The sequence below is a fragment of the Miniopterus natalensis genome, chromosome 1 (genome assembly GCF_054644295.1).
Source record: "Miniopterus natalensis isolate mMinNat1 chromosome 1, mMinNat1.hap1, whole genome shotgun sequence".
Classification (NCBI taxonomy): Eukaryota; Metazoa; Chordata; class Mammalia; order Chiroptera; family Miniopteridae; genus Miniopterus; species Miniopterus natalensis.
Genome location: NC_142081.1, coordinates 88,241,283 through 88,254,549, shown reverse-complemented (window position 1 = coordinate 88,254,549; position 13,267 = coordinate 88,241,283). Strand labels below are relative to the sequence as shown.

The 13,267-nt window shown below is 34.9% G+C and overlaps 1 protein-coding gene across 1 annotated transcript in view; it reads right to left on the bottom strand.

The window, feature by feature from the left end:
• Positions 1-13,267, bottom strand: part of CCDC7 (coiled-coil domain containing 7) — a 127,856-nt gene that overhangs the window by 78,284 nt on the left and 36,305 nt on the right. Inside the window, exon 6 of the mRNA XM_016196308.2 lies at positions 1,378-1,544. Within this exon, the coding sequence (XP_016051794.2) occupies positions 1,378-1,544 (167 nt within the window). The remainder of the gene's footprint in view (positions 1-1,377; positions 1,545-13,267) is intronic.

The following is a 13,267-nucleotide window of genomic DNA, read 5'->3' as shown; positions in this document are numbered from 1 at the left end:
CATATGTCTGATAAGAGATTAATATCCTAAACATATGAGCAACTCATACAAACCAATAGCAAAATCTAAATAACCCAATTTTTTAAATGGGCATAGAAATAGACAAATAAATAGACATTTCTATAGAAGACATACAGATGGTCAAGAGGTACATGAAAAGGTACTCAACATCACTAATCAACAGGGAAATATGAATCAAAACCACAATGAGATCTCATCTCAAACTTGTTAGGATGGCTATTATCAAAAGTGTTGGCAAGGATGTGGAGAGAGAAAACACTTGTACACTGCTGTTGATAGTATAAATTGACACAACCTGTTTTGATAACAGATTTCTCAAAAAAAATTTTTTTAAAGAACTACCACCCATGTGATCCAGCAATCCCATTTCCAAATATATGTCCAAAAAAATGAAATCTATATATTTGAAGATATATCTGCACTCCTCTGTTTACTGCAATATTACAACTGCCAAGATATGGAAACAACCTAACTTACAGTCAATGGATAAATGGATAAAGAAATTGTGGTAAATATATACAACATAATGTTATTCATCCATAAACAAAAGGAAATGTTATCTGTCACAGCAAGGATGAGCCTGGAGAACAGTATGCTAAGTGAAATAAGCCAAACAGAGAAAGACAAATGATCTCACTTATATGTGAAATCTCAAAAAGTCAAACTCTTAGAAACAGAGAATACAATGGTGGTTTCCAAGGGCTGGGGGTTGGGGAAATGGGGAGATGTCAATCAAAGGGTACAAACTTTCAGTTATAAGTTCAATAAATTCTAGAGATCTTATGTACATCATGGTATTTACAGTTAATAATACTATTGATTGTATACTTGAAATTTGCCAAGAGAGTGGATCTGAAGTGTTCTCACCACACACTATATATATATGAAAAGGTACATATATATACACATATATATATCTCCCTATGCAATTTTAAATAATGATGTTCATGAATAATAAAATATTTAATCATATTTTAGTTTGCTATTCATTATAAAAGCTACCTAATCATACTAAAAAGAGTAAATAAGTCAGATATTTCAAAGACACCAATGTCCAAAAGAACTATCTAACAACAGCCACAGCTACCAAGCATTTGAAATGTAGTTAGTGGGACTAGGAAATTTGTTTTTTAATTAAATAGAATTTTAATTTTAATAGCCACATATGGCTAGTGTCTACTGTATTAAATAGTGCCATTTCAAACTATTAAAATTTTCAAATAGGAAAAAACTGACTAGACCTTCCTTTTTGACTTAGAAGCTCTACATGTAGTATATCTGAAATCTTATCTTGCATTTGTTACTAATTACATACCCATTCTTGTTTTCAATTCTATTAACTCATATTTTACTTACTTGGGCTTAGATAGCATGGCTTTCAAGGAGTATTTGGATTCTTCTTTAAGGCGCTTTTTCAGTTCTTCAAGTTTTTGCACTTGCTTTACTATTTGTGAAATGCTTAAAGTGACTGCTTTATCAGGTGCTGGAAACTCTGCTTCTGAAAAACTTTGATCTTTACTTATCTAAAATAATAAAATTAGCAAGGTACTTAGGAAATGCCCATTTTGTTCCCTTAGCTCAAAGAAATTTCATTGTTTCATTTATTATATCTAAGTAATTTTGTATTATTCTTATCTATAGCTAGGATTTTATATCCTTACCTATTTGTAAAATACTAATATTTTACAAATATACTGATATGAGCAATTATCTAGCAAAAGAATCATAGCTAAGTGTTGACTTTTACATGTCAAAACTCAAATTCAATCTTCTGTTTATTATTTTAACATTTAAGAATTTTAAGCAAGTGCAGTAACAATTGTAGCAGCATTAAATGAAATTGAAATTATTTATGAGAGAATTTAAAGTAATTACTACCTCAAAATCCATTCTAAGAATACTCTTACTGTGATAAATTATGGAACGACACAATAATTTGCTCTCAAAGGCTAATATCTTCTACTACTAACTCTGAGAAGTTATATAAAGGTTTATAGAGCTGGCATTCCTCAGTCTGCATGAGGAAGACTAAGACCCCTTTGGTTGTTTCAAACCTTTTGAAACACACCAAGCTACAAGGTGATGAGCAGTCGGGAGAATCAACAGAGTCCACTATATAAGATGGCAGGCGATAATTGGTATTCTAGGCAATAAGTCTATTTAAAGAAAGTTCAGCAAGAATGAGTGCCCAAAAAATCACAATAAAAGAAACCTAGAAACAGCCAACATGTGGAGACATAAGCAAGAACAGTACATTGAGGTTAGAAAGTTTTGACAGGACCTAGAGAAAAGTAAAAATCCAGGACCAGATGGCTTTACTAATGAATTCTAGCTTTGGGAATTTAAGTCTTCATTTTAGTAATGGCTGTTTGGACTAGGGTTATGATATAAACATCACAAGTAAATATGGGGCAATGTACTCTAAGTCTGAGATTGGGGAATGCAGTACAAGTGGAAGGGAAGCGGGAAATCTATGGAAACTCTAAGTACAAAGTCAAGATTCCAAAGAAGAGGACACCAATCATAAATTGAGCTAAAAGGTGGTGCAGCAATCAGCTACAGTTATCAATTTATTGTCTCTCAGCTAAAATCCATTCTTCTTTGTCCTGCTTATGTTTCTTTTTTAATAGGTGGTATGATGTTAACCTTTGTCAGTAGAGGGTTCTAGACACTAGATTAAAAGGAGCTTTTCTTTCTGGTTCTGTTCTCTCTCTCTCTCTCTCTCTCTCTCCTTAAACCTAGGGCAGTGCACAGTATATATTTTGTAATGCTCACCTCCAGCAAGTTTCAACAGCACCACCTCCATGGGTGACTTCCTGGCAAGGTCCCTAGTTTGGCACATTCTCATAGGCAGCTTCTCCCAGAACTGCTTATTAAAATCTACTACCCATACTGGACCTTCTGAACCTTCCTTTGGGAAGCTTTCCAGCATACCACTCTGTGAACAGCTTCCCAGCAAGAGAGCACAGGTTCCAGCACAACAATTGTAAAGTATATAGGCTACCTGCTTAAACATTTCTCTAGTGCAGCTCACATACATTCTGAAGGCTTCAACATGCATCTCTTTTCACGCAACAAGATCACAGGCAGTAACCTCACCAGCATGTACTAACAATAAAATGTATCAGCAATAAAAACAAGATTATTCCAAGATCTTCAAATGTTAGTGTGCATAATAATCCTCTAAGGGAGCCTGTTAAAGGGGCAGATTCCTAACGAACACACACACACACAAACTTTTAATTCAGTATGTCTGATTTGGAGCTCTGAAATGTGTATTTGTAACAGGTATCTTAGGTGATATTTAAACATGATCCATCAATTATACTTTAAGGGACACTCCTTGAAAGGCACAAGATAATACAAATACTTAGACAATGTATCATATACACAAAATTACAAAAATATCAAGCAACTGTGGGTTTAAACATTGAAAAACTTGGAATCCAAAATCAGAAGTTTAATTGTATACTGAAGATTCCTCCAAGTGGTTATGAATGCATAAAACAGGATTTTAGTCATACTATAGATGATGGGTATTGGCACAAAGGTGTAACCATTAGATATGGAGTAATTGACAGTTATTTAGGACATAAAATGAAGAAGATGCAGAAAATGGATTAAATATTAGGGATAAAAGGAATCAAGTTGTCAAGGTAAATTACCACATTTCCGATTTACCCAGCTGGACAGTGTTACTGCCACTCACTGAGACAGAGAACACTGGAAGAAGGATGAGCTTAGTGGGGAGAAATTTTACTTTGACCCATTGGGTTTGAGGTAGAATAATTTAGTAAGCTAATTATATACATGTCTGGAGTTCAGAGGGTGTTTCGAGCAAAAGGTGTATATTTCTAAATTACCATCATAAAGGTAATACTTGAGTGAAAAAATGGGATGAGATTGCCTAGGGGGAAAGTTTAAAGTAAAAAAAGAAAAAAGGGAGACATAAGATGAAATCTTGAGGCACTCTAACATTTAATGGTTAGATAAGAAGGTAACTCTAAAAAGGAGAAAGCCAAAGAGCTAAAATTAAAATAAGGAAGGGACCAATAACATTAACAATAGCTGAGGTAAAGAAAATTGCCTGTTGAAGTTAACAACATATAAATTGAAGAGAAGTATGCAGAATGTTTTCTTTGTTATGGGGACAGAATCCAGTCTGGGTAGGCTGAGAAAAGTTTCAGCACAGAGTATGGTAAATTGATACCAAAAAAAAAATAAAATAAAATAGCTCTGACCCTGTAAAGGATGGTCTTCAACTTAACACTTAAGATTTTATCAAATAATCCATAAAAAACTTCAATCTTTTTATTTCACACCCCTAGTTTCGCTCTTTCAAGGAAAAAGTACCCAGATTAACCCCTTCACTAAGTGCTAGTTTATGAGAAGATTAACACTTTTTAAGAAAAGTTCAACAAGTTTCATCATTCTTAAACTATCTGCAGTGTTTTTCTTCCCTCTCTTTTATAAATTTTGGTTGTTGCTTTTATTCCCCAACAATAATCTAAAAAATATTTCCCTCATGTAAGTATATTTGCATATAAAATACCTTTTTTTAATGTACTGGTTAATAAGATTATATAGGTTTCAAGGGTACATTTCTATGATACAGGATCTATATATAGCATTGTGTGCCCACCACCCAAAGTCAAATCATCTTCCCTCGCCATATATTTGGTCCCCTTTACCCTTTACTACCATCCAACCCCCTTCCCTCTGGCAACCAAGAGTTTCAGTTTTATATTCTGCATATAAGTAAAATCATATTGTTCTTAGCTTTTTCTCTTTTTTGTTTTTTTATTAAATTTATTCGGGTGACATTGGTTCACAAAACCATACAGGTTTCAAGTGTACAACTCAACAAAATAGCATCTGCACAATGTATCATGTGCCCATTGCCCCAAGCAAAGTCTATTTCCCTTCCCATTCTCCCCACTTTGTCCACCTCGACCTACCCCCCACCCTCCTTTCCCTCCAAACCACACTGTTGTTTGTATCTATGTGTTTTATATAAATATAGGGGTCTTCTTTTCCTGATCTCTTCACCTTCTTTCATCCACCACCTGAACCACACTCTCCCCTGTATCAGCTGTGGAATCTAATAACCAAAATAAACTGACGAACAAAATAGAAACAGAGGCATGGATAAATGGTTCTTAGCTTTTTCTGACTTCTTTCGCTTAAAATATCTTCAAGGTCCATCCATGTTGTCTCAAATGGTAGTATTTCATCTTTTCTTGGGGCTAAGTAGTATTCCATCGTATATATATACCACATTTTTAATCCAATCATCTACCCAAGGACACTTAGGTTGTTTCCATGTCTTGACCACCATGAATAATGCATATATCTTTACAAATAAATGTTTTCAAAATTTTCAGGAAGAAATCCAGAAGAGGAATTGCTGGTTCATATACTAATTCTATTCTTAATTTTTTGAGGAGCCTTTATACTTTTTTCCATAGTGGCTGTACCAGTTTACATTTCCACCAGCAGTGAATGAGGGTTCCTTTTTCTCCACAACCTCTCCAACACTTGTTATAACTTGCGTTGTTAATAACAGCCATTCTAACAAATGTGAGGTGGTATCTCATTGTAGTTTTGATTTGCAGTTCCCTAATAGTTAGTGACTTTGAGCATCTTTTAATATATCTGTTGGCCATTTGTGTGTCTTCTCAGGAGAGGTGTATGTTCAGGTCCTCTGCCCTTTTTCTTAATTGGTCTGTTTTGTGTTGAGTTGTATGAGTTTTTTTGATTTTTGGTTTTTTTTAAAATGTAGAGGACTCTGTTGACCATTGAATGGTCTTTTATTTTATTTTATTTTAAACATATCTTTATTGATTTCAGAGAGAGGAAAGGAGGGAGAGAGAGAGAGATAGAAACATCAATGATGAGAGAGTCATTGATCAGCTGCAGCCTGCAACCCAGGCATGTACCCTGACCGGGAATCGAACCCAGAGCTCCTGGATCCTAGGTTGATGCTCAACCGCTGAGCCACGCCCAGCAGGGCATGAGTTTTTTATATATATTTTGGATATTAAACCCTTGTCAGAGCTGTTGTTTGCAAATATCTTGTCCCATTTGGTTGGTCACCTTTTTGTTTTGTCGGCAGTTTCTTTTGCTGCACAGAAGCTTTTTAGTTTGATGTAGTCCCATTCATTTATTTTGCCTTACTTCCTTTGCCTTTGGGGTCAAATTCGTAAAATCTTCTCAGACCAAGGTCCATAAGTTTAGAACCTACGTTTACTTCTATGTAATTTATTGTTTCAGATAATATATTTAGGTCTTTGATCCATTTTGAATTAATTTTTGTACATGGGGACAAACTGCAGCCAAGTTTCATTCTTTTGCAAGTAGCTTTCCAATTTTCCCAGCACCACTTATTGAAGAGGCTTTCTCCTCTTTATTGGAAGTTTTGGGTTCCATTGTCAAAAATCATTTGCCCATATACATGTTTTATTTCTAAGCTCTCAATTCTGTTTCTGTTGGTCTTTGTGTTTGTTTTTCTGCCAATATGATGCTGTTTTGATTATCATAGTTCTGTAGTAAAATTTGAAGTCAGGCAGTGTGATACCTCCAGCTTTGTTCTTTTTTTCTCAGGATTGCTTTGGTTATTTGGGGTCTTTTATGGTTCCATACATATCTGATGATTTTTTTTTTTTAAAGTCATTGGGATTTTGAAGGGGATTGCATTAAACCTGTTTACTGCTTTGGGTAATATGGACATTTTAACTATGTTGATTCTTTTCCAACCCATGAACATGAATATCTTTCCATTTTTATTGTGTCCTTTTCAATCTCTTTTAATAATGCTTTGCAGTTTTCAGTATGTAGATTCTTCACATCCTTGTTAAGTTTATTCCTAGGTATTTTATTATTTTTATTTCAATTGCAAAAGGAAGTGTTTTTATTTATTTTTGTAAATTTAATTGTCAGTATATAAGAATGCAATGGGGTTTTGTACATTGATTTTTGTATCCTGCAAGTTTATTTGTTTTTGTTCCTAATAGTTTTTTGGTGGAGTCTTTAGCGTTTTGTATATAAAGGATCACGTTCTTCATTCTCAATTTGAATGCCTTTTATTTATTTTGCCTTATTGCTCTGGCTAGGATTTCCAGTACTATGTTGAATAAGAGTGGTGAGAGTGGACATCCTTGTCTGGTTCCTGATTTTAGAGGAAGGGCATTCAGTTTTTCACCATTGAGTATGATACTAGTTGAGGGTTTGTCATATGTGGTCTTTATTATGTTGAGGTACTTTCCTTCTGTATCCATTTTATTGAGTGTTTTAATCATAAATTGCTGTTGTATTTTATCAAATGCTTTTTATGCATCTATTGATAAAGATCATATGATTTTTATCCTTTGTTTTGTTACTGTGGCATATTACATTGATTGACTTGTGTTTGTTGAACTATCCTAGTGCCCCTGAAATAAACCCCACTGTGGTGTATTGTTTTTAATGTATTGTTGTATTTGACTGGCTAGTATTTTGTGTAGGATTTTTGTATCTGTAATCATCAGAGATATTGGTATGTAGTTTTCTGTTTTTGTGTTATCCTTACCAGGTTTTTGTATCAAGCTTACACTGGCGTCATAAAATGTGCTAGAGAGTATTGCCTCTTCTTCCATTTTTTGGCAAAGTTTGAGAAGGATAGGTATCAAATCTCTGAATGTTTGGAAGATTTCACTAATGAACCATCTGGTCCTTGACTTTTATTTCTGGGGAAATTTTTTATAGCCATTTCAAATTCTTCACTGTCGATTAGTCTATTTAGATTTTATGATTCTTTATGATTAACTCTATGAAAGCTATATGTTTGTAGGAACTTACTCACTTCTTCTAGGTTACTGAATTTGGTAGCTTATAGTCTTTCATAGTATTCTAAAATGATCCCTTGTATTTCTGTGCTGTTTGTGATAATTCCTCCTCTTTCATTTCTGATTTTGTTTATATCAGTTTTTTCTCTTTCTTCCTTAGTGAGTCTAGCCAGGGGTTTGTCAATTTTATTAATCTTTTCAAAGAACCAACTCTCTGTTGTATTAATTTTTTGTATGGTCTTTTTTCTCTATTTCATTCTATTCTGCTCTAGTTTTTATTTATTTCCTTTCTTCTGCTTACTTTAGGCTGCTTTTGTTCTTTTTGTAGTTCTTCAACATGTACTATTAGGCCCTGGTCTGTTTTGCTCAGTGGTTAGAGCTTCAGCCCGACTGAAGGGTCTCAGGTTCAATTCTGGACAAGGACATGTACCTCAGTTGCAGGCTCAATCGAAGGCCCTGGATGGGGCACGTGTGGAAGGTAACCAATTAGTATGTCTCTCTCACATCAATGTTTCTCCCTCTTTCTCTTTCTCTCCGACTCTGAAAAGCAATGGAAAAAATATCCTCAAGTGAAGATTAAAAAACAAAGATGTAACGTTAGGTTGTTTACTTGAGATTTTTCTTGTTTCTTTAGATAGGCCCATAATGATCTAAACTTCCTTCTTATTGCTCCTTTAGCTGCATCCCAGAAGTATTAATATGTCATGTCATCATTTTCATTTGTCTCTATGTAACTTTTCATCTGCCTTTTATTTCTTCTTTGACCCAGTCATTTTTTAGTAGTATGTTTTTTAATCTCCACATATTGGTGGGGGTTTTTTACTACCTTTTTGCAGTCGATTTCTAATTTCAAAGCACTGCAGTCAAAGACTGTGCTTGGTATGATTTCAATCTTATTAAGTTTGTTTAGGTTAGTTTTGTGACCCAATATATGGTCTATCCTTGAGAATGTTCTATGTGCACTGGAGAAGAATGCATAATCTGATATTCTGGGATGAAAGGCTCTGTAAATGTCAATTATACCCATTTGGTCTAATGTGTCGTTTAAGGCTGATATTTATTTTCTGTCTGAATAACCATTCCATAGAGCTGTCAATGAAGTATTTATGTCCCCTGCTATGATTGTTTTTGTCAGTTTCTCTCCCTAGTTGTGTTAGTAGTTGTTTTATGTATTTTGGTGCTCCCTGATTGGGTGTATATATATTAAAAACTATTGTCTTCTTGATGTAGTGTCTCCTTTATCATTATAAAATGTCCATCTTTGACTCTTGTTATTTTTGTTATTCTGAAGTCTATTTTGTCAGATACAAGAATAACTATACCTGCTTTTCTGTGGATGCTATTCACTTGGAGGATTTTTTTCCACCCTTTCATTTTGAATCTATCTTTTTCTTTCCAGCTTAGATGTATCTCCTGAAGGCAGCATATGGTTGGGTTTTTTATTTTTTTATCTAATCTGCTACTCTGTACCTTTTTATTAGTGAATTCAATCCATTCACACTTAAGGCAATTACTGATGAGGATTTCCTATAGTCATTTTATTTATTGTTTTCTGGTAGCTCTGTGCCTTTATTTTTTTTTTCCCTTTGTGTTTCTGTCTGTTGTTTTTGTTTGCTAGTATTCCATACTTTTTTCCTCTGTTTCCTCATTTTTTAAGTTATGTGTCTCAGTTTTGGGCTTTTTGTGTGGTTACCATTAGGTTTATGAAAAAGAAAGTTTCATATATACAGTAGTCCTTTTTCTTTTGAATGCATCTGATATCCATCCTCCTTTGCTAATTCAGACTTTTACCCCTTCCCTTTTTATGTTTTTGTTGTCACAAATTATCCCTGGTTACTGGGCTCAGTCATAGCTTCTACTACCCACTCCTGCAGGAATGCTCTCTAAATCTCTTTGCTCCTCCCAGCTGAAGGGAGTGCCAGCCACAACCTGATTCCTCCACTCTCTGGACTGACCCCTGCAGTGAGCTCCAGGCTGCGGATTGGTATTTGTGGCTCCTTTGAGCTCTTTTCCCTTCTCACCTCCCTGGATGGCATGCACTTGCCCCCCTTTATTTATTTATTTTTTAAATCTTCACCGAGGATATGTTTTTTCATTGATTATTTTTGAGAAGAGAGAAAGGAAGGGAGGGGGGGGAGGGAAGAGGGAAAGAGAGAGAAACATCCATGTGAGAAAGAAACATCAATCAGTTGCCTTGCACACGTGCCCACACCAGGGATCAAACGTGCAACCCAGTATGTGCCTTGACCAGGGTGATGCTCCAACCAACTAAGTCACACCAGCCAGGACTACTTGCCCACCTCTAGAAGTTTCAATATGCTGATGTCTCAGACATTATTGTGCATTGAGCAGAGAATCCTTTGTTGACTTATAGCTGTTCAAATTGTTGAAACTTCAAGGGGAGAGAATAAGGGGGTCTCTCATGCCACCATTCCTCTGAAGTTACTCTCCCAAGTCTCCAAATTCGTTATGAGGGGCTAATGAGAGACAGACCTATAACTGGAGGGGAATTTGGCATTAAATTAGAAAGACATGAGCATATTTAAACACTGAAAGGAAGGACACAGTTTGAATGGCAAAATTTTAATATACAAGAGAGAATAACTAATCAAATTTCTTGAGAAGTTGAGATGAGACCAAATAGAGGTAAAAGAATGAATTTTATGTACGAGGAGGAACAATAAACTCTGATTAACAAGTGAAAAGGAAGATAGAATGAATATGGATGTAAATAAGGTGGGGGGGTTTCTGTGTATTTGCTTTTTGGTAGCAGAAAAATTCTAACCAGTGGCTTATAGTTCAAGCAGTTCAAGTGACTGGATGAAAGTAAAGGCAAAAATGAAACAAAGTGGGTGAGCTTGAAATGACAGCAGAAAACAGTTGAGATCAATTTCAGATGCGATACAAATTCCAGGCAGTATTTGGAATAATTGTGACTGACCTATTGTGTCACTTTCTTTAGCAGTGTTTCACAGCTAAACCCAAAGAGGTAATTACTGCATTTATTCAGGGTTGTGTTTTGTTAGACAAGTGAAAGAGAAGAAAGAAGAAAGGAAAGAGAGAGGAGAGAGAGAGAGAGAGAGAGAGAGAGAGAGAGAGAGAGAGAGAGAGAGAGAGAGAAAGAAAGAAAGAAAGAAAGAAAGAAAGAAAGAAAGAAAGAAAGAAAGAAAGAAAGAGAGAGAGAGAGAGGAGGAGGAGGAGGGGAGGGAGGGAGGGAGGGCGGGAGGGAGGGAGGGAGGGAGGGGAAAGAAAGAAGAAAGAAAGAAAAAGAAAGAGAAGAAAGAAAGAAAGAAAGAAAGAAAGAAAGAAAGAAAGAAAGAAAGAAAGAAAGAAAGAAAGAGGGAGAGAGAGAGAGAAAGAAAAGGAGACTAAAACATTTGGAAATTCACTGTGTTGAAGTACATAGTTTCAAAGCTGAAAAGAAAGATGAGTAAAAAGACTGCAAGAAGATACGAGGAATAAATAAGTGCTCTTAACATCAAGAAGTGGCCAGAGCATCTATTGATATGATCATATGATTATTGTCTCTCAATTTGCTTATGTGATGTATCACATTTATTGATTTGTGAATACTGTACCAGCCTTGAATCCCTGGAATAAAACCCACTTGGTCATGGTGTATGATCTTTTTAATATATTGCTGGATCTGATTTGCTAATATTTTGTTGAGGATTTTATCATCTATGTTCATCAGGGATATTGGCCTATAATTCTCTTTCTTTGTAGTATCTTCATCTGGTTTTGGAATTAGGCTAATACTGGTGCCATAAAAAGAGCTTGGAAGTGTTCCCTAATCTTGGATTTTTTGGAATAGTTTGAGGAGGATAGGGGTTAATTCTTTGAATGTTTGGTAAAACTCCCCTATGAAGCCATCCAGACCAGGACTTTTGTGTGCTGGGAGTTTTTTTTATAACTGCTTCAAATTCATCAGTAGTTACCTGCCTATTCAGATTTTCCGACTCTTCCTGATTGAGTTTTGGAAGATTGTATTTTTCTAAGAATTTATCCATTTCATCCAGGTTGTCCCGCTTTGTAACATATAGTTGTTCACAGTATTTTCTTATAATCCTTTGTATTTCTGTTGGGTCAGTTCTTACTTCACCTCTTTCATCTCTGATTTTGTTTATTTGGGTCCTCTCTCTTTGATTCTTGATGAGTCTGGCTAAAGGTTCATCAATCTTGTTTATCTTTTCAAAGAACCAGCTCTTGGTTTCATTGATGTTTTGTATTGTTTTCTTAGTCTCTATGTCATTTATTTCTGCTCTGATCTTTATTATTTATTTCCTTCTACTTACTCTGGGCTTTTCTTGTTGTTCTCTTTCTAAGTCTTTAAGTTGTAGAGTTATCGATTTTATTAGAAGTTTTTCTTGTTTTTTGAGGTAGGCTTGTAGTGCTATTAACTTCCCTCTCAGGACTACTATCATTGTGTCCCATAGATTTTGGGTTGTTTTGTGTTCATTTTCATTTGTTTCCAAGAAGTTTTTTATTTCTTCCTTGATCTCTTTTGATAACCCATTCAATGTTTAATAACATGTTATTTAGCCTCCATGTGTTTAAATGTTTTTTAGTGTTTTTATTGTAGTTGATTTCTAATTTCATGCCATTGTGAACTGAGAAGATGGTTGATATGGTTCCAGTCTTCTTGAACTTGCAGAGACTTATTTTGTCCACACAACACAAACTTCAACACTCATTTTTGATAAAAACTCTCAGCAAAGTGGGAATAGGGGGATCATGCCTCAACATAATAAAGGTTATATATAACAAACCTACAGCCAACATCATACGCAATGGGAAAAAACTAAAACCATTTCCCCTAAGAACAAAAACAAAAGAGGGATGTCCACTTTCACACTTTTATTCAACATAATATCTGAAGTCCTTGTCACAATGATCATACAAGAAGAAACAATAAAAAGTAATCACATTGGAAAAGAGGAAGTAAAACTGTCACTATTGGCAGATGGCAGGATATTGTACCAAAAAAATCCTAAAAACCCCACCAAAAACTATGACATTTAATAAATGAATTTGGCAATGTAGCAAGATACAAAATTAACACCTAGAAATCAATGGCATGTTTATACACCAATAATGTATTCACAAGAAGGGAAACTAAACAATCAATCCCATTTACCATTGCAACAAAAAATTAAGATACTCAGAATAAACCTAACCAAGGAGATAAAAGACCTGTACCTGGAACACTATAGGATGTTGAAAAAAGACATAGAGGAAGATATAAAGAACTGGAAGAATATATCATGTTAATGGATTGGTAGAATTAACATCATTCAAATGTCTATATTACCCAAAGCAATCTATAAATTCTGTGCAATTCCTATTAAAATGCCAACAGCATATTTCACTGATCTAGAACAAACATAAATTTACATAGAACCCCAAAAGACCTCAAACAGTCA